The 25,987-nt window shown below is 48.1% G+C and overlaps 2 protein-coding genes across 2 annotated transcripts; one reads left to right on the plus strand and one right to left on the minus strand.

The window, feature by feature from the left end:
* Window positions 1-4,550: 4,550 nt before the first annotated feature.
* Window positions 4,551-11,452, plus strand: RIIAD1 (regulatory subunit of type II PKA R-subunit domain containing 1). The gene is made up of 5 exons (XM_045479241.1): window positions 4,551-4,683; window positions 5,178-5,254; window positions 9,209-9,255; window positions 10,596-10,723; window positions 11,332-11,452. The coding sequence occupies exons 1-4, from the start codon at window positions 4,600-4,602 to the stop codon at window positions 10,664-10,666; spliced, it is 279 nt and encodes a 92-aa protein (XP_045335197.1). The 5' UTR covers window positions 4,551-4,599; the 3' UTR covers window positions 10,667-10,723; window positions 11,332-11,452.
* A 7,903-nt stretch (window positions 11,453-19,355) lies between these two features.
* Window positions 19,356-19,802, minus strand: LOC123596854 (60S ribosomal protein L28-like). The gene is made up of 2 exons (XM_045475121.1): window positions 19,771-19,802; window positions 19,356-19,722 (listed from the first exon to the last, which is right to left on the minus strand). The coding sequence occupies exons 1-2, from the start codon at window positions 19,800-19,802 to the stop codon at window positions 19,356-19,358; spliced, it is 399 nt and encodes a 132-aa protein (XP_045331077.1).
* Window positions 19,803-25,987: the final 6,185 nt, after the last annotated feature.

Below are 25,987 nucleotides of genomic sequence, written 5' to 3' on the forward strand. Positions count from 1 at the left end.
GTCTTGCTGGCATTTGCCAACGCCCCCTTCTCTCCCTCTTGGTGGTTTGTGTGTTTAAGTGCGTGGGCAGGGAGGCGGCAGTGGTGACCACTTGGAGAGCTATTGCTTGGAAGCTCCTTGAAGACCAGGACACTGTTTAATTCAGCATTTTACTGTTTGGTGTCTATCACAGTGTGTGGCTCATACCTAGTTGCTTAACGGTTATTTCTCGAGTAAACAGTTGATACAAAGCACCTCTGGTAAGAGGAGATTCCTGATTCCTTTAGGGGGAAGAACCACAGCTGGCAAGCTCCCCTGTAGGGCCGAAGAAACCCAATTTCTCCTCCTTTTGCCTCCTTCTCCCAGTTAGGTTCCTTGAGTGGGACTCTCAAAGTGAGTCTGGTAGCAAAAACGGGCAGGGGCAGCACACTTGTGGGCCATTACTCTCTTAACAACTATTCTGTGGGTGATCTATTTGCCCCATAATCTCCATGGAGCTTAACCTCTCCATGCACTGGGGCCACTCGTAGCACCACTAGGTGCAGGGAGTACCTGCTGACATGGACTCTTCTGGACAGGGCAGCCCTTGCCTGCAACTCTTGTGCAACACCCTGTCTCCCGTCATTCCCTTCTTCACCCCAGAGTGTGGCTGATGTCCCCACAATGGCACTGATGTCTCTGAAATATGTCCCGACTCAGTCCCAGCAGCCCCCATTATTCAGCTACCACAGCAGGCAGGCTTCTCCTCTGGACAGGAAGTAATAGTAATAGCCAGTGCTTAGATGACACTTATGGTGTCCCGGGCATTGTTCCAAGTGCTCTACATTTACTAATTTGCTTAAATCTCAGCATGGCCCTATGAGAAAGCTTCTACCATTATCTCCAAATAAAGATGAGGGAACCGAGGCACTGAGAGATAAAATTGCTTACCCAATGTTGCACAGCTAGAAAGAGAACTCAGTGAGGGTGGAGCCCAGGCGGTCTGGCTCCTCAGTCCTGAGTTTAACCTCCATATCAAATGCTCCCTGTGGGAGTGGGGACAGTGGTTAACCCTGGTCTTTCTTCCTCTGGTCTTCATTTCAGCCCTGAGAGATGGCCTTCTTTCTACTGCTTGATTCTCTGTTGACCACCTCTCATTCTTCCTTGGCCTGGGTTTGAAGTGTGTGTGTGTGTGTGTGTGTGTGTGTGTGTGTGAAGAAACGATTACACTTCGTCATATTGATGCTCAGTTCCTCCCAGTTGGGCCCCTAAGATGGGCATATTGAGGGGAGCTGGTAGAGGACCCAGTTCTGCGTGGTCAGAACACCTGATGACAGTGCCAGGGAACCAAGAGTACAGACACATCTGGAAAGTAACTTCCCACACTCCACCCTCACTGCTCCTTTTCTTGCCTCTTAATCTGATCTTGGTATTTATGGAGATGCTAAATAGATCACACCCTCTGAGGATGTCTTGTCAGCAGGTCTGCTGCCCTGCCTCCCGTTTGGGCTTGGGGCTAATCACATTAATTGAAATATTCAACATTTACAAAAATGAATTATAATGAACTCCCCTCACTCCTCCTCCCAGTCAGCAATTGGGGAGACAGCCGCAGGCAGCAGAATGCCTCCAATCCTTTGCTTAGCTTGTGGTTCCCATTTGGAAGGTTTCCATCTGAAAGGAGAAGCAGGGGTAAGGGGAGAAGAGGTGGGAGCTTGCCTCAGGCTATGCTTGCTGGGTGACTGTGGGCATATCTCTGCCCTGGGAGTTAACTCTGGCGGGGAGTAAATCCTACCACTCGGAGGCTATTCTGGGGAGCTGCTCTCCAGGAGGAAATGAGGCTTCCCAGCCCTCGGTCTTCCAAGGTTCTTTCTCTACCTGCCATCCCCAGGCTCACCCTCCTTCTTATTCTGCACTGGATGCTAAGCTGCCCTACATAAAAAGGATGATTGACTTTATAAAGGGAGAGTTCCACTACTGATTTTAGATTCTTAGAAAATGAGAAATGCTGAATAATTGAGATGTTTTTCAGAAAGGGCAAAATGTGGTGGTGGAAATGGTGGGCAGAGCTGCTAGTCACTTGCTGCCCTCAACAACTGAAAGCGGAGGCCATCTGCAACAGAAACCATGAGCCCGTACTAGCAACCTATTATATAATCTTCCGTCCGTCAAGGGGCTTCTGTCTCAAATGGAGAGGGAAGACAGGCCAACATCAGGTGCAACGGCGAGGACTGAGATGCTGTAAGAAAGCAGAAGTAGTTAGAAGTAGCCTGTCTTGTGTACACAAGAGGGTATTTGGGCCATGGGATGTGATCAGTCAAGAAAGCTGGATTGCTTCTCAAAGCACAAGGAGACCCCAGACTAGCAGAAGGAGGATAGTACTTATTTTATGCATGGGGTGTGAAGATGGAGAAATTTTTACATGCTTACACATGCATGTGTGTGTGCGCACGCACTTCCCAGTCCAGACAAGCGCTGTTTATTTATTTTTTAAAATTCTTTTTAACGTTTATTCATTTTTGAGATAGAGAGAGATAGAGCATGAATGGGGGAAGGCCAGAGAGAGAGGGAGACACAGAATCTGAAACAGGCTCCAGGCTCTGAGCTGCCAGCACAGAGCCCGACGCGGGGCTCGAACCCACAGACCGCGAGATCATGACCTGAGCTGAAGTCGGACGCCCAACCGACTGAGCCACCCGGGCGCCCCTGGACAAGCGCTGTTTAATACAATGTGAGCCATATATGTAATTCAAACATTTCTAGTGGCCACATTAAGAAAGTTAAAGAAACAACTGAAATTACTTTTACTTTAAGTTTTTATTATTTATTGAGAGAGAGAGAGAGAGAGGGAAAGGGAAAGAGGGGGAGAGAGAGTATCCCAAGCAGGCTCTGTGCTGTCAGTGCAGAGCCTGATGCGGGTCTTGAAATCATGAACCCAAGAGATCATGACCCGAGCCCAAACCAATAGTCAGACGCTTAACAGACTAAGCCACCCAGGTGTCCCAAAATCACTTTTAATAATAGATTATACTTAACTGATACATCCTAAATATTATTCCAAGCGTTTATATATCTAAACTATCCAACATGTCATCCATATAAAGATTGTTAAGAGGTTTGACTTCTTCAAAAACTACATGTTCAAGGGGCACCTGGGTGGCTCAGTTGGTTGTGCATCCGACTCTTGATTTTGGCTCAGATCATGATCTCAGGGTTGTGGGACAGAGCCCAGTGTCAGGCTCCACACTGAGCATGGAGCCTGCTTAAGATTCTCTCTCTCTCTCTCTCTCTGCCCCTCTCCCCCACTCATGCTCTCTTTCTTTCTCTAAAAATAAGTTTAAAACAAAGTATGTGTTCAAAATCCAGTGTGTATTTTACACTTGATAACACATCTGATACAGAAACATTTTGAGTGCCCAACAGCCACCGGTGTCTCGTGGTGACCATATCAGGTGATGCAGCTTAAGGGTTTCCCTCACTAGCTCCTCTTGGGGGTGCAGGGGCAGGAAGAGACAGGTCTTGGCCAACAAGAACCACCACCTCTGATTAACCTCTGCTCCTGCTTGAAAAAAATCACTTGTGACAGATGGCAGCTTATCTACTTCTCTGTTAACTCTTTCTCCTAAAAACCAGACAAACAACCACAATGATTGCTAACCTGAATGAGATTCCTGGGAAGAGGCCTGTAGCTCACTACCTAATCTACCTTCAGTGATTTTTCCCTGTCTTGGGAACTGCCAACATTTTCACTTCTTCTCCTCCATCTTTGCTGAGAAGGATAGAGGCAGACCACAGAAAGACCCCCTCAGAGGCCATGGCCCAATGGTGGGCTTGTTTCTCCTTGGGCAGTGGTTCCCAAATCTGAAAGACCAGCCTTCCTTCTGAGCTCTTTTCCCTGTTCTCCAGAAGGCCTTTCCTGGGCATGATCTCTGGGTGTGCAGAAACCAGCATGGTGTGTGTTGACAAGGCTCCTGCCCTTTCCAGGCCTATTTCCAGCTCTCTGGCTTTAGGTTTCACTTTCTTTTCTTAGACACTAGAAGAACCCACCTTGAAGACCAACTGGCTTTCCCCTCCTCTGTTCAACTGGGAGTGGGAGGGATAATTTAGAATTTAGGAGGAGCACGTTGTCACCACAAGAAAGTCCAAGAGGGGAAACATCTGGCAAGAGCCCCCCCCCCCCCCCCATCCTTTCCAGTGTCTCTGGGATGCTTTCAGGCTGCTAAGTGTCAAGTGTCTACAGGACTGATGGAGGGGTTCAGCGGAAGGGGAAGAAGCTTGAATCCTCTCTCCCTACTATTAGGTTTCAACAGTTGCCAAACAAGGGAGAGGGTCAGGAGCCAGATTCTGGGAGACTGCTAACTTAGGAATCCCTTTTCCAGTTTTCCTCTAGAGCCTAGAAAAAACACTATGTGAGGCTGGGTGGGGTCCAGAAGGGCCCATTCCATATACAACCACGACGGGAAATGAGCCCCCCACTCTGGGGAAGCAGATCTCGCGGACAGCGGCCCGAAGTTACTACTCGGCCTCGGAGCGGCCCCCACACTGCTTGCCCCAACCACGCCCCGCGCGCGGCAGAGAGCGGATTTGGGGGGGCGGGGCCTCTTCGGCCGCTTGGCCCGTCGCCTTGACGACCCGGACAAGATGGCGACGCTGCAGGGCGGGTTTCTGGGGCCGGACCCCGGGGCGCTGAGCCCCGCGCAGCAGGAGCAGCTAAGCCGCTTCAAGGTGGGTGCGCCCCCCACTCCCGCCTCCGTCAAAGGGCCGCTCCCCCAGGACGGGGGCCGCAAACGGGGGGAGGTCCAGGAGGAGGAGCGCGAGGGCCAGTTCCCGGGTAAAGGGGCGGACGGCTGGGGGGCCCCCGGCGGACCCCTGGGCTCGGGGGCCCTAAACCGAGCCCGACAGGCGCCTGCAGGAAGAACTACAGCGGGCATTTAGACGGGGAAGTGGATCGAAGTTATTGCCGGAGACAGTACCTTCGATCCAGACAAGAACTTCCGGGCGGTGGAGACCCGGCCTTAGTAATGGCCCCTGAGCCCGAGCAGGCGGCGGCGTGGGGGTGTTGATCTGTAAGAAAGCAGGCGGCTTAAAATGTCACACATCCCGGGGAGAGACCCAGGTCAGAGGCTCATCTTGTTTCCCCAAGGCCTCACCCCCGCAGGTCTTGAACCCTGAAATCTGGCTCCTCATGGAGCGTGACCTTTTTGCTCTCGTACCCCCAGATTCAGACTCGGATTGCTAACGAAAAATACCTAAGGACGCACAAAGAAGTGGAGTTGCTCATAAGTGGTTTCTTCAGGTAGGTGGTTTTCCCAGCCGGCCACAACTATTGGGAAATATGACCAGATCTTGGCTGCGGAGACATGAGTGTGACTGACCGCTTCTTTCTTTAAGCACTCCTTATTGCTGCCTTTAGGGTCAGAAAGGTATTGTGTGTGTGTGTGTGTGTGTGTGTGTGTGTGTGTGTGTGTACACATATAAATATATTTTAAAGGTTGAGAATATTTTATTTTTTATTAAAAGTTTTTTTTTTAATGTTTATTTTTGAGAGAGACAGAGCATGAGCGGGAGGGACAGAGAGAGGGAGACACAGAATCTGAAGCAGGTTCCAGGCTCTGACCTGTCAGCACAGAGCCCTTTGCCTGGGGCTCAAACTCATGAACCATGAGATCACGACCTGAGCCAAAGCTGGACGCTTAACTGGCTGAGCCACCCAGGCGCCTCAAAAGTTAGAGAATATTTTAAAATTGAGTTTTTTCTAACTCTGGGATTTGTGGCACCCAGAGGGTTCTTAAGTTATCTCTAGAGGTTTTCTTCAGTTATCTCTCAATTCTCAAAAATATGAATATTCAGTCATTTTAGCTGTAAGGGTAAGTACGTATCTTCTGACACTTGGAAGAGGTAATTTGGCATTGAGAAACTCAACAGGCAGCCATTGGGTGTAGGACACTATTTTGTTATTTTTGACACTCCTTTGTCTTTCCTGGATCTTACCGTTTGTTCTTCATATCCTAGTCATTTCTCCAATGGCAGCAGATTCTCACAGGGCAGATAGGAGATGGAGAAAAGGAAAATAGAAACTTCTCTGTGAAGGTTGGTTTATTTGGGCCAGGCATAAGGCTTGGGCAAAAAATAGTTTAGGGGTCTTTTGTCAATGTCAGTCCTGGGGAGCAGGCCATCACTTTTGCACTTTTTCTTTTTCTTTTTTTTAAAGTTTAATCATTAGAGTGTGTGTGTACCTGCATAAGAGGAGGTGGGGGTGGGGTACAGACAGTGAGGGAGAGAGAGAGAATCCCAAGCAGGCTTCGTGCTGTCAATGCAGAGCCCCACGTGGGGCTCGATCACGAACCGTGAGATCACGACCTGAGCCGAGATTAAGAGTTGTGTGCTTAACCGACAGAGCTGCCCAGGCGCCCCTTTGTACTTTTTCTTCTAAAGGGAAGTAAAGGTTGACATCATTCATATCCAGGGAGCTTGCAGTCCACATTAGGAATGACTCCAGCAGGGAGGTTAGGGAGAGATGTTAAAAGCCTGAATTAAATCATTTGCATTGTTCACAAACACAAGGTGTTGGGAGGTGATGGTGAATGAAAAGGGTGGTGTTTTAGTCACATGTCAGGGATGGCCCAACTTCTCTGTCCAGGAAGTTTCTAGGAAGAACTGGGTGTCTGCCTGGCTGCTTCAAGAATAGCCCCTTCTCTTCCTTATTATTCCTACCTTCCAGGCCAGGGAAGCCGCCAGGATTTTCCCTTTGCTGATCTTGAAGCTACCTACAGGAAATTCTCCTGGTCCATTTTAGGCCTTTCTCTTTCTGAGGTGGAGGTGGGAGGAGGAGAGGAAGTGTACTGGATACTTCAGATGGTTGTCCCCTTGGGAAAAGAGGAAGGGAGAGGAGGGGATGGAATTGGACAGCATACCTGCCCTCACCTGTTCTTCAGGTCTCTGTTCTAGACTCACTCTAACCCACGAGAAGCTCCAAAGTGTTTTTGTTGGGAAGCAAGATCTCCACTTGGGTTTTCCAGATCCTAATGATTTATGGTCATTCAGTCACAGCTTTCCAGGGTATACTTGTACACACTGTATGGAACTCTTAATATCTTGAAATTTGGACCTGAAAAATGGGAAGAGTAGGGAAATTGTAGAAAGGCATTATTAAATATTTTAGTATATAGCTAGGCAAATGAATCTTCCCAAAATTTAGAAGTGATAATGTCATTCCTTGGCTGGAAAAATCTTCAGTGACTCCACAGTATTGCCCCCTCTGCCTTTTTTTTTTTTAACATTCTGTTGAAATGTAATAAAAAGTAGCATACCCTAACCTGAGTGAACTTTCACAAGATGTAGAATATACATGGTACTAGGGTCCAGATCAAGAAATAGAACCTGACTAGCCCCTCAGACCCTTCCAAGGGGCCCTTGGCCCCTTCCAAGCACATCCCCCCCCAAAATGTAGCCAGGATCCTGACTTGTCTTAGCACAGATTTGTTTTGCCTTTTTTGCACTTTAGTAAGTGGAATTCTACAGTACATGCTCTTTTGTGACAGTTGCTCAATGGTATCTCCTAGATCCCCCCCCCACCCCATTCTCATGCCGGGTATGTTCCACTTTGGGACTAGTCTGAGTGTTATTCACCCACCCCCTCGCCTCCTGAACTGAGTGTAATCGTCTCTCCCTGGCCTTCCAGCTCTCCATAATACGGCCCCTTTGCTTTCCCCTGCTGTATGTGCCTGGCCCCCAACCCAGCCAGACGGAACGTCATCATTCCACTGACCCCATTGACATTGTCGAGGGTGCTGACACTCCAAGTGCTCTTCTGACCCTGGGGTTTCAAAGGTGGACAAGACCCAGTCCCTACCCTGAGGAGTTCACCATCCACAGAACACGAGCTGTTTCCTTTCATGTCTGGGCCTTTGCTGCCCCCCTCGGTGTGGGATGCCCTTGTCCTGTCTACTGAAATCTCACGTGCACCTCAAGGGGTGCCAGCTGCTCTGTGAAGATTCCCCCTGCCACTCTCAGTAACTTTCTCCCTGTCTGCAGCACACTGTTAACACCCTCTTATAGCCCTTCCTGGAGGTTGCTTGGCCTTTTGGACATTTGAGAACTTACCCCTTCTCGGGGTGCCTGGGTGGCTCAGTTGGTTAGGCATCCGACTTTGGCTCAGGTCATGATCTCGCGGTCCATGAGTTCGAGCCCCGCGTCAGGCTCTATGCTGACAGCTCAGAGCCTGGAGCCTGTTTCAGATTCTGTGTCTCCCTCTCTCTCTGACCCTCCCCCGTTCATGCTATCTCTCCCTGTCTCAAAAATAAATAAACGTTTAAAAAAAAAAAAAAAACAAAAAACCTTACCCCTTCTCTTTTACTTGACTAATTTCTTTGAGGGGGTGCTGTATTTTATCTTTAAAAAAAAAAATCATTCCCTCGTATCCAGTATAGTTACTTACACAAAATCTGTGCTCAGTAATTCTCAAATGGAATTCAAGGAGGAGGGAGGCCAAATTCTTAAAGCTTGGGAGGCAGGGCTTTCTGGGTGGGGAGGCCTTCTTCCAGGCTGGTGGGCAAGGGCATCTGTGGCCGACGAGATGTGATGTAGAGAGCACTGACCTTGGCACCACAAGACCTGGGCCCTTGGCCCTGTATTTACTCACTTTATGAACTTGGGCAAATGATTAACCTTTTGAAGGTTTGATTTCTTTCATATGTAAAATGGAGTGGGCTCATTGCTGTTTCCCAGGATTGTAAAGTGAGATAACATTTGTGAACATTCTTTATGAACCATAAAACTCTGTGAGGGACCAGGCCCCACCGGCAGCTCAAGTTCATCTTCTCGGCTTTGTTGATGGTATTGTCCCCTGGCCCCTGTGGGAATCCATGGTTGAACGTGATCCTCGGGCTGTGGGGTTGTGTATCTGTGCCTCGAGGACTAGGCAGCGGGCCTTCACCGCCCACCTGTGGCTTGGCCTCCGGTTCTGTGAAAATGTTTGTTGAATGAATGACAAGCCTCGCTGGGCTGTGACGCAGCTGTCCTGGGGGGGCAAGCAATGCCCGGGCTTAGTGCCATCTGGAACACTTTGCCCCCTGCCTCTGAGCAGGACCCAAAGGACAGTCACCAGTGGGAGGGTCTTTGTCAGGAGCCCTCCGGCTGACTGACCCCTGGGCGTGTCCATTCCCTGAAAGTGCGGGACCCACAGCCCAGCCCGAGCACAGCCTGCCTTCAAGCCAGCTTTACTCCTGCCCTTATCCCTCATGTTTTCTAGAGAAATGTTTTTGAAAAGACCGGACGACATCCAAGAATTTGCTGCAGGTAAGGCAGCGTCGGTTTTGGTGTCTGAGAAACCAGCACGTTTGTATTATCGCAGATTTGGACTCCGGACGAGCCCACGATTCTCCCTGGGAGTCTGGGTACCTATTCACCTGATGTCCCCCCAGGGAGCTTTGTTCAGAAGGCCCTTTCTTCCACTGTCACTTCCTCAAAATGAGGACAGATCAGAAAGGAGGCGGAGCTTCCTCCTGGTGAGAACCATGAAGAATTTTGAGATTCCCAGAGAAACATACTGGCAGCTCTTTTTTTTTTTAATGTTTATTTATTTTTGAGAAAGACACACACACACACACACACACACAGAGCATGAGCAGGGGAGGGGCAGAAAGAGAGGGAGACACAGAATCCGAAGCAGGTTCCAGGCTCTGAGCTGTCAGCAGGGAGCCCGACATGGGGCTCGAACTCAAGAAGGCTTAACCTGTATTTAAGCGGACGCTTAATGGACTGAGCATACTGGCAGCTCTTTCCCCACCCCAGGAATCCTAAAGCAGGGTTCTCCCCCCTGGCTACGCATTAGAATCACCTGGGGAGGTTTTAAGACATGCTTTTTAAGAAATGCTGATGCCTAGGCATACTCCCTGAGGTGATTATTTAATTAGCCCAGGGTTGGGGCCCAGCCCCGCAGTTGTAAAGGCTCCCCAGGTTATCCTAATGGGCTCCACTACCTCCCACTCCCCAGCCGCTGGCTTAAGGTCAAAGGTATTTAGAAGGAAGGGCTGGGTTGGACACTTTCTTGGGTCCTGTTAGCCCAGGGAGTGGTTTTGGCCTCGCACCATTTCTGAGTGAGTCTAGTGTGTCTTTGCTGCCACAGCAGATGCCGCCTCTGATTCACATCATGCCGGGTGTATGAAAACCCTCCTCTGGCGTCATCGTGTGAGAGCCTGGCTCTCCTCGGAGAGGATATTCTCAGAGAGGAGAGGGCGTGATGTCTCCTAGACGAGCTGGCAAGCTAAGCTGAGGCAAGAATAACACTTGGCATTTGTTTGGGCCCCAGGATGGGCCGGGAGCAGAAAACCCCGAGATCCCTTAGCCCTCTGATGGCTCCCTGTGTTTCAGCACACCGACAGGCTGCCGGGCAGCGGGGAATGGACCGGAGCCATCCTGTGTAAGCCCTTCCTGGGAAGGCCTGAGCTGGCAGGCTCGGGCAGGGACAGCGACCTCAGGATCTGCTGTGACCTCTCCCTGTACCTCGGAAAGCTGGGCTGCCGGGAACAGCCCTACTGAGGCCGAGCCATGCTGGCTTTTGAGCCGAGTAAGCCGTCTCCCTCCCTGCCTTTTCCCCTTGGGTTTAGATAATTTTCTCTTTTCGATTCTTATCCCAGAGTATTTCACGGATCCAAGACTTCCCAACAAGATTCACATGCAGCTAATTAAGGAGAAGAAAGCAGCTTAATTAGCAGAATCTTGATGCTCAGCTGCTGAGAGAGACCAGCAAGAACACAGCCTCAGGGTGGGTGTTAACCTCACTTACAGACAGAGGCTTCTTTACTCCTGTCAAAATAAGCACCGTGTTCCCGTGTTCTCGGCTGGGTGGGAAGGAAACCAAAGGGAGAAGCTGCAGAGAAGTTTCACACAGTGTTTAGTTTTCTTGACACTATTTTGGGGAATTAGGGACTGTGAAGAGCGGCCCAGGGTTTGTCTGGCATGTCCATGGCAGGAAGAGACATCTGTCTTCTGAGCCTAGTGAAATGCAGGCGTGTGGGAGTGAAGGGAGTGAAGAGAGCCAGGGAAATGGGGTAGGGCCCGCTCTGCCCGCACCCTGCTGTGGGACTGCAGGGCCCCGAGTGCTCCCACAGTGCCCTTTTCTTTAAGCCCCTGGTGCGGGGGCTTCCCATTGCTTCTGGAAGGGGCAGGAGCAGTTTCCCTCCTTGCATCTTGGGCTGGGGGCTTTCCTGCTTGGTGGAGGGGGGACATCTTTATACCAGGCTCTGCCATGAGGGCCATCTCACATGTTTCAGGCAGGATGATTTCTGAAGTGATTTTGTGGGCTGGAATTGTTTGGTGTGAGGTGGGACAGGGCCACGTTCCTGATTTAACAGCACCGTTTGTGTTTTGCAGGACTGCCTGGAAGCAGGAGAGCCCTGGTGCCATCAGTGTGGGTTTCCAGGCCGCCTCGGGCCTGGTCCGCTGTTACAAAGGCTTGCAAAGCTACTCATTAAAAACAGATGTTTCCGCTGTATTTCACTCCAAAGGAGGAAGTCCTTCTGCGTGGGGGTAGCTCTGCTCCCACTCTGACCCACTAGGCCAGCCCGCCTCTTGCTCCCAGAGCCAGGGCTGGACAGAACAGGGATGGGGACCCTGTGGAGACTGCGGGGGGGGTCCTGTGGGGACCCTGTAGACAACTGATTGGGGTGGAAACAAGCTGAGCCCACGCTTCAGCGGGGCTCTTTGGGGTTTTTTCCTTCATCTTCCCTACTGGGTTACTGTACAGAGTGTGCGGGCGATGACAAACCTCTTTAGCAGTGACACCAGAACCCGCTTGAAGGACGGTGAGAAAACAAGATGGGACCGAGAAAGCCTATTTAAGGTAATGTGTCTTGTGAAATATGACTCTAACAGGTGACTCGAGGTGGTGGAATTTGTTCTTGAGGATTTACCCGTCCATTTGGTTTTCATCTAACAGGCAGGGGAGTGGGCCAGTTGGCCTTGAGAGGTCCTTTCCAGGCCCAGAAGGCATAGACGTTTCCTGTGTTTATGCCCCACCTCTCTGACCTCCACATCCCACTGTTTGAAGGACCTCTCACCTGTGTGTCTTGTGTCCACATCACCATAGCAACAGGCACAGCCACAAGCAGTCTCGTCCATCTTGTTCCCAGCTGCCAGCACCTGCCGTAGTAGAAGAGCATCTCGAGAACTATTAAAACTATGCATGATAAGCTATAGAACAGGAACCTGAGGAGTTATTTGGGTACTTTCAGAATCACACTTCAGCAGCTGTGGCTCCGACAGTGAGGTGTCCCTGTTTAGAAAATCTGAACGAAGTCTTCAGCAGAAAACACACGTGTGCTGAGGACCTCTGATGTGAAGTGTTAAATTAGACACTCAGAAACTTTCCTGGGAGGAGAGGCCTGCAGCAAGGTGGGGAGAGAACGAGGTGTTTTTCAGATGCTTGAGTGTATGATGCGATCCTGTGAGGGTACAGTGGCTCATTCCTGGGGGGTTTCCTGGCAGGAAGAAGAAATGCATTTTGATTAGCATGTATTTGCGAGCCAAGGAAAGGATGTGTTTGGCACGTGGTCACAGTGCACCTGCTCTGTGGGACACAGTCTGCCAGGTCCACTGGGTGCGATGGGGAGGCCATCCTGCCACGTGATGGCTTAAAATCTGGGAGGAGATGTGCAGGTTTTCTCCCCAAACCTTAACCGTTTGGATCTCTCGCCTTTTAGACTGAAAGCTCCATCAGAGCAGGGACCAAATCTATAAACCGGACTTGTTCAGTGCTGAGTTTCTGACTTCCGGCCCAGTGTCTGGCACACAGCTAGTGCTCAGTGACCATCTGTGGAAAGAATGAATGCTTGCATAACTGAGTGAGCAGTCGTGTTACATCAGCCACTATAAAGGCTAGAATGTAGGGCCCCTTGGTGGCTCAGTCGTTTGAGCGTCCAACTCTTGATTTTGGCTCAGGTCATGATCCCAGGGTGGTGGGATCAAGCCCTGCATCGGGCTCAGATGAGCGTGGAGCCTGCTTGGGACTCTCGTGCTCTCTGTCCCTCTCCCCCACTCATTCACTCTCTCTCTTTCTCTAAACAACACCACAAACACAGACTGTAAAGTTAGACACTGGTGACAGAAGTAGGTACATATAAAGGAGGAGGGAAGAGAATACGTTGTCAGTCTGCAGGAGTGAGGGAAGCCTCAGGGGGACTGACATGTGCTAGGTGGGAAGGGATTTGCCAGGGAGATGTGGGGGTGGGGGAGTCAGGGTGCCACAGGTGCTTCCATTTTGCTGAGGGTGGTGGTGGCAGACCCTGTTTGTTGCTGGCTCATCCTTGCCCCCCCCCCCTTTTTCTTAATGTATTTATTTTTGAGACAGAGACAGGGCATGAGCAGGGGAGGGGCAGAGAGAGGGAGACACAGAATCCGAAGCAGGCTCCAGGCTCTGAGCTGTCAGCAAAGAGCTGGAAGTGGGGCTTGAACTCACGGACTGTGGGATCATGACCTGAGCTGAAGTCGGATACTTAACCGACTGAGCCACCCAGGTGCCCCATCCTTGCCCCTTTCTTGCTAATGGAGCATCAGCTTTGTTGAGGGCAGCAGTGGTTTTGAAAGGCCACCAGAGTTTAAGTCCCGACCCAGCACTTACTAGATGTGTGGCCTTGGCCAAGGCACTTAACTTCCGTGAGGTTAGCTTTCTCACCTATAAACCAAAACATGTAATTTGTTCCTCTTGGGGCTGCTGGGTTAGGGACAAAGCAGGGACAGTGCCTGGCACGTGGGCAGTGTTCACGAGGGGGTCTGACTGGAGGTGGGCACAGTGCAGGGGCGGGAGTGGTGGGAGAAGATGCCAGATGGGAAGGTGGGACAAGTCACAAAGGGCACTGCCTGCTGGGCACGGGAGGGGGATTTGTATCGTGCAGGCAATGAAGAGCCAGCAAAAGATTTTAAACCAACAGTTCATGAAGAGATGTGCATTTAGGAAGTGTCAGAGTGTGAAGACCAACTAGGGGAAACTCGGACTAGAAATGGAGAGCCCCGTAGTCCACACCACCTCCCCACCCGCATTTTAGCAGGTCTGTGCCGACTCCTGCCCGCTTTGTGAGCTGCTCTGCGTGGAAGAGAAAATCAATTTACAGCCGCTCTCGCCAGTGGGGCGTTATTCTTCTCACCCAATAGAACCCCAGGCTGTAGGCAAGATCCAAAATTTCAGTGGTGTCAACCAGCACCCAGACGGGCTTCCGTGTCTTCTGCCTTAGCCTGGGGCCTCACTGTTGGGAGGGGCTGCTTCTGTACTCCAGGCGGGGAGAAGGAAGGAGAAGAGAAGTTTTCCTGGAAGTCCCCGTCACCTTCCTCTCACAGGCCAGATCAGGGTTGTGAGGTCTACCCAGGTGCTCTAGCGACCAGGAAAGGGAACCTTTAATTCCTCTAGCTTCTAGAGAAGAACGTGTCCAGAGAAGAGTGGGAATTGCTGTTGGGTCAGCCCCAAAGCAGTGTCTGGTCTCCATGGTTCCTCCTCCATGTCCTGGCTAGGATGATCCTCTAAGAAACCTGAGTCAGACTGTCACTCTCCTGCCTGAAACCCTCCCGTGGTCTTCCAGGCACTTAAAATCCAGATGGCTCTCCAGAAGCCTTGGAGCCTTGCAAGACCCCCTCCCCCTCTCGGACTTTTCGGGCCCCCTGACTCCTGCCTGTCCGTGTTCCAGACACACAGGTCTTTTCTCCTTCACACGTGCCAGAGGAGCTCCCAAGCCAAGACCTTTGAACTCTGCTTGGATTCTCTTCTCCAGGCCTTCATGGGGCTGGCGGTCCAGCTGGGATCACCTGCTCTGAGAGGAAGCCTCTATTTAGGGCGCAGGCCTTGCTTCTCACACATGTTGGGTCCAGAGTAGTCTCAGGACCTGCCTCTGCAGTTTCCCCCTTCCCGCAAGGCTGAAGCATCAGCAGGAAGGGACTATACCAGGGATACTTGTCTTTCTTTTCTGGAAAGTGGGTCTTCCCCAGAACACTCTGCCCCCCACCGCCAGCTCCCACTACCATCTCATCGACCAGACCTGTGTACATGGCCTCCTCCTCAAGGGAGGCTGGGAAGTCCAGTGTTTAGTCAACCCATGACGCCTGAGATAGGCACTTTCTCCGAGTTCTTTCCTAGGGATCCAACTGTCCAGCCTTCCCCAGACATTTTTAATTGTCCCGCCCGGCCAAGGCTGCGGCTCGGGGTGGGGGGCGGGTGCTGATCTGGGCAGGGGCCTGGAAATAGATGAAGTCTAGTGTTAGGAGGAGGAGTTGGCGGGATGCAGTTTGAATGTGGTGGAGTTCTAAGGGAAGGCACAGGCTCTAGAATGACTTCCTGGCTTCTTGTATGGGCAGAGGGAGAAGTGACGGGATCACTCACACAGAAGGGAAGCAGGGGGCAGGGGAAACGGAGATGGATTCAGACCCGGAGGTGTCCACTGGGTTTACAACTGGGCTGTGGGAGAAGTTAGTGTGAACCGCTGCAGCGGGGTTGATGGGGGTCCGGCTGAGCGGACTTCCTAGCGGATGTGAACTGGGGAGGTGGGTGTGATGCACCTAGCGTGGCGGTGGACGCTGCCGCTGAGGAAGGGCGGTAGTCAGCCGTGGCAGCCGGGTCAAGGGTGGGCTCTTGTAAGGGGAGCTGGTTGGGCATCCAGCTATCTGGCATTTTTCATCTCTTGAGATCTGGTTTACCTTCGGGCTAAAAACAGTAGGAGCCTCTTGGAAATGTTGCACAGGTTGGACCTGATATCGGAGGTAATGGGGACTAACAGGCATACCTAACTATGCCACCTTGTGACCCGGAATGACCTGTGTCAGCTCTTCCTCCTCACACTTGGGGCAGTGGCTCTCACAGGCCTGCAGGAAGAATCGACCCAGTCTTTTTTTTTTTTTTCTAATATTTTATTCTTGAGAGAGAGAGAGAGCACAAGTGGGGAAGGGGCAGAGAGAGAGGGAGACCCAGAATCCGCAGCAGGCTCTGAGCCACCCAGGCGCCCCTGGATCGCCCCAGGCTTGAGGCACAGGGTGGCAAGGAGAAAGGGCAGCATCTAGAGGGTGAGGTGCTCTCCTTCCAGCCAGACGGGCTTCTACCGCCCTCTCCTGGGCATGGCTGCGGAGCCGGGACGCCCCTGGAGACCGCCCGTTCCAGGCCTGAGTGAAACGGTCAGCTCAAGAGAAACAGGGCTTAGGAATGGGGAAATAGTCACAAATTCACAGATTCCTGTAGAAGGAAGTTTCTTCAGAAGTTACAACACCCAGGGCCTCGTCTCTAGCAGTCCTGTTCCATGAACTCCTGGATGTTTCTTTTTTTTTTTTTTTTAAGTTTAACGTTTGTTTATTTTTGAGAGTAAGACAGAGTGTGACTGGGGGAGGGGCAGAAAGAGAGGGAGACACAGAATCCGAAGCAGGCTCCAAGGCTCTGAGGTGTCAGCACAGAGCCCGACGTAGGGCTTGAACTCATGGACCATAAGATCATGACCTGAGCTAAAGTCAGATGCTTAACTGACTGAGCCACCCAGATGCCCCTGAATGTTTCCTTCTTAAAAGTGCTGGAAGAAAAAAACCTTGGAAGGTTGATCATTCATTCATTCATCAAATATTGAGGTATACTATGTAGCCAGGATGCAAAGTTTGGGGAATAAAATACTCTTCCCTCGTGGAACTCACAGTCTAGTGAGGGAAGACAGATGCATAGATAGATAATTATAATACAGTTTCAAAGGTGAAGGAAGAGAAACATGCAACTCGTGATGGGCATGCAAAGGGGGTGAGCAGACAATGTGTCCCAGTGTGGGAATAGAACACCACCAGATGGACCAGGATTGTGGGCCCAAGTTACTAACACCACATCTCCCCATTGTTAGCTCTGAAGAGCAGTTCTCATTTCCTCCAAGGGAAGTTCTTGCTGAAGTCTTGCCTCACTTTTATGTCTGTGTTTAACACAGTCCGTCAGGGCCTTGCTTTTCACAGAGGGGCATGCTACTAGATGTTACGTTTGAGCATCACTGACATGACCGAACTCTAGGGATGCTAATATTCGATGCACAAAAACATCTCCCTGGGAGCAGGTCGGCCTGTGCCTATGGACATCCTTGGGAAAATTCAGCTTTGATCCAAAAGAACCAAATGTGCCTTACGTACCATTGCCTCTCCCTAAATGCTTGTTGAAAAACAATAGACTCTCAGTGTTCTTTTTTTTTTTTAAGTTTATTTATTTTTACTTATTTTGAGAGAGTGTGTGAGTGGGGGAGGGACAGAGAGCGAGGGAATCCCAGGCAGGCTCTGCACTCTGAGTGCAGAGCCTGATGGAGGCCCCAAACTCATGAACCGAGAGAAGCTGAGCCCAAGTCCAGAGTTGGATGCTTAACCAACTCAGGCACCCAGGCCCTCAGCGTTCTTAAACCAGCCCTTTTTGTTCCCTTGGGTTGCTGAGTTTCTTCATCTCTCAAGGGGAATAACATTCCCTTGTGGATTTGTTGTGAGGGCTGTCATTAAGCACCCAGGCACCCATACCCATGTCTGGCCCGTGGTATTATTTCAACGAAGGAGCAGAACTCAGTGCATTCTCTCTCCAGGGCCAGGATTGGCTACCGAGGACAGGTCACAGTGGGTGCCCTGGTGAAGAAAGTGAGTAAACTAAATGCAAGTTAACATGTTGGAGTTTAGGACTATTTACTGTGAGACTGATGATGTAGAGCTTTCTCAAGAAAGCTTCTTCCGGGCCCAACACAGTGCTTCAGTAATCACACATCTGACCCCATCTCTCACAGGCCCCAGGGGGACTGGAATCGGAGATCCTTCAGAAGCAGGACTTCACAACGTACCCTATTCTTGCGTCATCAGGGTGGAGAAGTGACAACACAGAGCCCTCAAAGAAGTACAGAGACGTGAGGATCTCTGGGGGTGGGGAGAACAAAATGCTAGTAGGTGTCTGATAGCTGTAGGGTGGCTTCATTGTCCAATTAACAAGTACCTGAAAACAGAATCTGATGGAACGAGGCTCAGTTGATTACTGTGATTCATTTCCACACTTCATGACTAGAGAAAAGAAAACCAAATGCCAAAGAGGACTGAATTGTAGACCTTCTCCAAGTGGAAATTGCCTTAGATCCACAAGTCCGATCTTAGTGACAGATGAAGAAACTTGCCCACTGATGAGTGGCAGAGGGGCTGGCAACCCCCTGATTTCCCATCTAATGTGATTACAGTATTTCATGCTAGAAAAAATACACCTAGAATTATTTAGCTGGGAGAACAAAGCACGGCTACATGACAGTTCAGGAACACGGAAGTGTTATACCTCTGGGTAGTTAACCAGCCTTCTAACTGTAGGTGAGGACAAAATCCAGTCATCCCTTCGGCTAACATTGAGTGCTAGCTATATCTCACTCAAAACCATTTCCGGCTCCATGAGTTTCGTGAATTCACTGTTCTGCACTTCGTCTTGAACGAGATATGGGAACATCTATTGAGTGTAAAGAAGGGAAGTCCCCCGCCTCTAGGAAGGTGAGCTGCCCAGTGTATTCTTGATCACATGTACTGAAGAGGTCATAGTGGTGTTAGGACTCATCTATACAATCCAAACACATTGTTTGGTTTTGGACTATGCCACTTTCTGATTTTTTTCCCTCAGCTGATGGCCCTGCCTGCCCACCCCAGACCACCTAGGAGGGAAGAGAAGTTGTCTGTGGCTGTCCTCGGTGCTTAAAGGTGCTGTAGTGGATGCTATGCTGTGCCATCCATCTGGACACCCCTCTTCAGGACTGACACACTCACCCCTGTGCCCTCTCCTGTCCATGCTGCTGGGAATTTTGGTGGCTAACAGTTCTCAGCTGAGACCCATCTAGGGATTGCCCTCCATTGAAAAATCATCCAAGTCCACACCCTCTCCTGAGACAGCCTGTAGCGGTTGGTCAGTGTGGGAGGACAGAGGTCTGATTCTCTTGCCGCTGAGGGGAAAACTCTGAAGGGTCACAAGAGCTCCAGAGTTCCTGTGTCCAATTCTGTGGCCTTCTCGCTCTCACAGGTGGTACTGATACCAACACAAGCTTCATAAGTCTTTACTCAGATTTCTTTAAAAAACAAAACAAAACACATTTTATTTATTGTTTTTAAGTAATCTCTACACCCAGCATGGGGCTGGAACTCACAACCCTGAGATGGAGAGTCCCACCCTCCACCGACTGAGCCAGCCAGTGGCACCCTTTACTCAAATTTCGGTCTCAAAATGTGTTTGCCCGGAAACTCAACCTGCCAAGAATCGGTGCCAAGACTACCAAGGAGAGCTGAATCTAAACTGTGATTTTGTTTTATTTTTTATATTTTACTGATAGATTGGTGTGGTTGACATCTTTATTGCTTTGGAGGTGGGGGCAGGTGCTCAGGAGCTCTTGGTGGGGGCGGCTCCCTCTTCACCAGCACAGGCTTCTGGCAGCCATGTACACATCTGGGCGGTACTTGCTCTTGCGGGTCGTGTGCCTGGTGCTACTGAGGGTGGCCCGGGCATTCTTGTTGACAGCAGTCCTCACGCTGGAGGTGGCAGGGTTTCGCTGGCCGGATCTCCGCTGCACCATGCCTTTGGTCAGCAGCTCGGTGCCCACCCGTGCCCACCCATGCCCACAGTCTTGCGGTGAAACAAGCCTGTTGTAGCAGAAGGAGTTGTGAGCCTTCGGGTTATCTGGCTGGGTGCTGGGTGTCTTCTTCTTCCTCTTGATCAGGAAGCTGGAGCAGCGCCACACGACCGGACAAGGCAGTGGGCACACCTCACGCAGCCTCGCACTATGGGAAAACAAATGGGGATTTCAAAGGATTTCAAAGCCGAATCACCTGTTGGCCAGCTGGCAGTGAGGCCCCCCCATCCCCGGTGGTAGGTAGAGCATGCGTGGCCCCCGCACACTGGATCAGTGCAATTGTTGAAACCCTCACTGGCCGTGAAGTAGGATGGGATCCTGGGGAAAGGCAACGCATCGGTGGGGGAAATACACCGTGTCTGAGAAGTTATAAAGACCGTGGGATTGGGCGGCTGCTCTGCTGGAGGCTCTTGATACCTCGGGGAAAAGGTGATGAAGGGCTGAGGGTAATTAATCACCAGCTAAAGGCCGACTGTAAAGCCCGAGGCCCTCCTTGGCAACTTATAAAGAGACTTTTACCTCCTGCATCTTCAGGACCCTGAGAATAAGCTCCAAGATTTAATTATGAGAGTAGGAGAGCTCCCGAGAAGTTTGAATTCTTAACTCTGGCAGGTCTGTTTGGAAGGAGACACGGACTGGGACATCTGGGTCGATGCTTTTGAACATCCTGAATCCCCCATTCTCCTGCATCCCTCTGGCCTGCGAAAGTACCTACTTCTTCCTGTCAGAGGCCATCCCTCCTCCCTTACCCAGCTGGGTGCCCCCTCATAGAAGACTGCCCTGCAGACACCAGTGGGCCTGGCCAGCATGTACTGGCTGCAGATGGTTGAAGATGTGTTGGGCTGGGTTATGAAGTGTTGGATCAAGGAGGGTGGGATATAAAGTTTGATAAGGAAGATGGATATGGAAGTAACTTCCCGTGATACAGGACTTAATGCTCTAACAAGGCCCCCAAGAGATGTTGCTAATACTTGGATTAGGTGCCTCTTAGAAAGTCAGAGGAAGCCATGGCCCACATTAAGTGAAGCAGAAATGCCAGAACAGGGTGCTTGGGTGGCTCAGTCAGTTAAGCGTCTGACTTTGGCTCAGGTCATGATCTCAGTTTGTGAGTTCGAGCCCCGTGTCGGGCTCTGTGCTGACAGCTCAGAGCCTGGAGCCTGCTTCAGATTCTGTGTCTCCCCCTGGCTCTGCCCCTCCCCTGTTCGTGCTCTGTCTCTGTCTCTCTCTCTGTCTCTCTCTCTCTCTCTCTCTCTCTCTCTCAAAAATAAATAAACAATAAAAAATTTTACAAAAATGCCAGAACAGTCATGGTAGATGGTGGAAGAAAACATCAAAGGGCTAAAAAACGTGGGCATCTTAGAGTAAATATGCTAAGTAAAGCCAGAAAAGTCACCAAATGATTATGTTCCATGAGAGGGCCCAAGGGTAGTTCATCTACTGAAGCGATGAAGAATGTCCTGGTGAGACAGGCACCAGTTTCATTGAGAAGCTCAGGGATGGCCTCTCCCTAAAGGCTAGTGCTGAACTGTCACAGAACTGGGCTCACTGGTAGCAGTGGGGATGGCAGGGCACTGGAACAGGCAGGTGGTGGGTGCCTAACTGTTGGAATCAAAGTAACTGAATTACTGCACTGGGCAGGAAGGTTGGACAGGCATCCAGGGTCTGAATCTGATTGGCAGATTGCTGGAGATGATTCACAGAACATGGCTTTCCTAGGAACGAGATAGATGGCACTCAACAAGGCTATTTTTTTTTTAATGTTTATTTTTGAGAGAGATAGAGCAAGTGGCGGAGGGGCAGAGAGAGAGGGAGACACAGAATCTGAAGCAGGCTCCAGGCTCTGAGCTGTCAGCACAGAGACACGGGGCTCGAACTCACGAACTGTGAGGTCATCACCTGAGCCAAAGTTGGACACTTAACCGACTGAGCCACCCAGGCACCTCTCAACAAGGCTATTATTGCCCAATCTGTACCATAAAAAGAAATCAAGGATGGACGATCAGGAGGCTGAGGACAGCCACCTGATAAAAAGTTACAATTCATTAAAAGAGAAAACCTTATAGTTCCTTCCTGTTTCTACACCTGAGCCAGCTTTAAAAAATCATCCTTTATTGGGGTGCCTGGGTGGCTCAGTCAGTTAAACGTCCGACTTCGGCTCAGATCATGATCTCATGGTTTGTGGGTTCAAGCTCTTCATTGGGCTCTGCGCTGACAGCTCAGAGTCTGGAGCCTGCTTCAGATTCTGTCTTTCTCTCTCTCTTTCCCTCTCTGCCCACTTGTTCTCTCTCTTTCTCTCTCTCTCTCTCAAAATAAATAAACATTAAAAGTTTTTTTTTTATTGAAGTATAATTTATTTACATTAAAACTCACCAATTTAAAACGTACATTTTAGTAAGTTTTTCAAATTAACCATCACCACAAGATAGGTAACATTTCCATCATCCCACAACATTCCCTTATGCCCAGTGAGGTACTAGAAGAGCCAACTTATAACGTCTAATGAGATCTGATTGTTAGCTAACACCTCTTGCATACGCAGTGTTCAATGACATCACACTGGATACATGAAATTGTCAGTGGAAGGGGTATTTACACCACAGAAATTGGCAGATGCTACAAACCAGGGCTTCCTTCCCACTGAAAGCAGGTTGTTAAACATTTACTAGCCCACCACTGCTCATGCCCCTTTGCAGTCCAATCCCCGTCCAAAGTCTGGCTCCTAGCCACCGCTGATACTTTGTCACAAGAGTTTTGCGTGAATGGAATCATATAGCATGTAGTTCTTTGTGTTTGTCTTCTTTCACATAGTGTATCTTTATATATTTATTTTTAATTAATTTATTTAGTTTGAGAGAGACATAGTGCGAGTGGGGCTCGAACTCACAAAATTGGGAGATCGTGACCTGAGGTGAAATCAAGAGTCGGACGCTTGACTGACCCAGCCACCCAGGTGCCCCTCACATAGTGTATTTTTAGATTTATCAGTGCGGTGTGTATCATTAGTTCCTTTACCTTGATGAGCAGTATTCCATTGTTTATGTAATGCTGATGGCCATGTTTCCATTTGGGGTCATAAAGTTCCTATGAACATTAATATATCATTAGTAATTTTTCATTTCTCTTTAGTAAATGCCTGGGAACAGGGCTCCTAAGTTAAATGGTAAGGGCATGTGTAACTTTGTAAGGAATTGCCAAAGCCTTTTCCAAAGGCTATCGCATCCTGCATTCCTACCAGGAACATCTGACCAGTTTCTCTGAATCCTCACCAGCATTTGGTGTTATCAGTTTTTAATTTTAGCCATTAAAAATTTTTTAAAAATGTTTTATTCATTTTTGAGAGACAGAGGCAGAGCGTGAGCAGGGGAGGGGCAGAGAGAGAAGGAGACATAGAATCTGAAGCAGGCTCCAGGCTCTGAGCTGTCAGCACAGAGCCCGAGGCAGGGATCAAACCCAGAATCGTGAGATTATGACCTGAGCCAAACCTGGATGCTTAACTGACTGAGGCACCCCTAATTTTAGCCATTTTGATAGGTGTATAGTAAGATCTCATTTGTGGTTTTAATTTGCATTTCTCTCATGGCTAATTATGTTGAATATCTTTTCATGTGCTTATTTTCCCTCTATATACCCTTTTTGATAAAACATGTTCAGGTCTTTTGCCCATTTTCTGGTCAGATTGTTTGTAATTTTTTTCACTTTGAGTTTGAGAGTTCTTTTTACATTCAAGATACTGCTCCTTTGTTAGATCCATGATTTGCAAATATTGTGTCCCAGTAGCTTGTCTTTTCATCCTCTTCACATGGGCTTTCCAAGAGCATATTTAAATTTTAATGAGGTCCACATTCTTGATTTTCCCTCTTATGGATCATTTGGCATCAAATGTAAGAACTCTTTGGGGTGCCGGGCTGCTCAGTCGGTAGACCATGCAACTCTTGATCTCAGCATTGTAAGTTTGAGCCCTGCATTGGGTGTAGAGATTACTTAGAAATAAAAATCTTAAAAAAAAAAAAAAAAAAAAAAAAGTACTATTTGTCTATTCATAGATCTTGAAGATTATTTTTTTTAAAAAAAAGTTTTATAGTTTTAGTTTATATTTAGGTCTGTGGCCATTCTGAGTTAAATTTTGTATAGGGTGTTAGATGTAGGTTAAGTTTTATTTTGTGCCTATTGCTCTAGCTTTGTTGAAAAGGTTGTCTTTCCTCCATTTTATTGTTTTGGTATCTTTGTCAAAAAAAAAAAAAAAGTTGGGCACATTTGTGAGTCTGTTTCTGGGATCTGAATTCTGTTCCATTGATCTATGTGTTTATCTCTCCACCTACAGGGATACCCAGCATTGATTATTATAGCTATATAATAAATCTAAAATTTGGGTAGACTGATTTCTCACTCTTTATTCTTCTTTTTCAAAATTCTTTAAGTTATGCTAGTTCCTTTGCCTTCCACATAAACTTTAGGACAATCTTGTATATGTTTACAAAAAAAAATTGGGATTTTGGTAGTAATTACATTAAACCTGCATATCAGTATAGGGAAGAAGTGACATCTTTACTATGTCAAGTCTTTTGATCCATGAACACAGTATGTCTCTCCATTTATTTAGATCTTTGATTTTTTCATCGACATCATGTAGTTTTTACCATATATATCTTGTATGTTTTGTTAGATTTATACCTATGTATTTTTGAACAATTTTAAAGTGTATTGTATTTTTAATTTTGGTGTCCACATGAGTGTGTGTGTGTGTGTGTGTGTGTGTGTGTGTGTGTGAATTTATTTTTAGGAGTTTTTTTGTAGATTCCTTTTTTGTAAGATTTTCTACATAGACAATCATGTCATCAGTAAATGGGGACAGTTTTCTTTTTTCATCTGTATGCTTTTTAGTTCCTTGTCTTGCCTTATTGCACTGTCTAGAACTACTAGCAGTATGTTGAAGAGGAGTGAGAACAGATATACTTGCCTTTTTCCTGATCTTAGGAGAAAAGTGCTCAGACTTTCACCATTAAGTAGAATATTAACTGTAGACGTTTTGTAGGTGCTTTTGTCAAGTTGAAGAAGTTTCCCCATACTCCCATTTTTCTGAGAATATATATATTTTTAATCATGAATGGGTGCAGACTTTTACCAAATGATTCCTCTCCATCAATTGATGATCATGTAATTTTCTTCTTTGGAGGGTTACTGTGGTAGATTACACAGATTGACTTTTGAATATTGAGCCACATTTGCATCCCTGGAATAAACCCCAGTTGAGCATGGTATATAAATCTTACCACAATTTGATACAATCTATGTGCTGATACTTTGTTAAGGAGTTTTGCAGTTATATTCATGAGAAATATTGGCCTGTACTTTCTTTTGTACTATTGTTTTGTTTGTTTTCATGGTAATACTAGGAATTGGGAAATATTCCCTCCTATTTTGTGGAAGAAATCATACAAAGTTAGCATTACTTCCTCTTTAAACATCTGGTAGAATTCTCCAGAGAAACCATCTGGACCTGAGAGCTTTTTGGGGGGACATGGGGGGCACATCTTTAAATTATGAATTAATTCTCCTTAATTGTTATAGGGCTATTCAAACGATCTGTTTCACCCTGGGTCAGTTGTGGTAGTTTGTGCTTTTCGAAGGATTTGGTCCATTTTGTCAAATTTATGCATGTAGAGTTTATAGTGTTCCCTTATCATTTTTTTGATATTTGTGAAGTTTCTAGTGATATGCTGTTTCATTCCCGATATTTGTAGTTTGTGTCGTTTTTTAGTCAGTCTTGCTAGTGGTTTGTCGATTTTATTGGTGTTTTTCAAAGAACTAGCTCTTTCATTGATTTTCTCTTTTTTTCTTTTATAAATTCCTTTGCTTTCTGTTCCTTATTATTATTATTTTTTTTTTTTTTGTTATTTCCTTGCTCATGCTTGTTTTGAGTTTACTTTGGTCTTCTTTTTCTAAGTTCTTGAGGTGGGACTTTAGATAAAATGTATGCATTTAGTGCTTTGATTTTTCCTCAGCACTGCTTTAGCTGTGTGCAACAATGTTTGGTATGTTTTCATTTTTATTCAGTTCAATGTATTTAAAATTTATTTCCCTTGAGAATTCCTTATTGACCCATGAATTATTTAGAAGTGCATTTAGCTTTGAAGTATTATAAGATTTTCCTCCTTTCTTTCTACTGTTGGTTTCTATCTTATGTCCATGGTCATCAGAGAACATGTTCTGTATGACTCCATTTTTAAATCAGTTGATATTTGTCTTATGGTCCAGGTTACGGTCTATCTTGGTACATGTTCTGCTGGAGCATAATAAAGGTCTATTCCGCTGCTGTTGGGTGGAGTGTTCTATAAATGTCGATTAGGCCCTGCTGTGTTGTCATTTCAGTATTGGCACCAATGATTGTCTTTTTTCATTCAGTTTGAGATCTT

This window comes from Leopardus geoffroyi, chromosome C1, assembly GCF_018350155.1.
Source record: "Leopardus geoffroyi isolate Oge1 chromosome C1, O.geoffroyi_Oge1_pat1.0, whole genome shotgun sequence".
NCBI lineage: Eukaryota > Metazoa > Chordata > Mammalia > Carnivora > Felidae > Leopardus > Leopardus geoffroyi.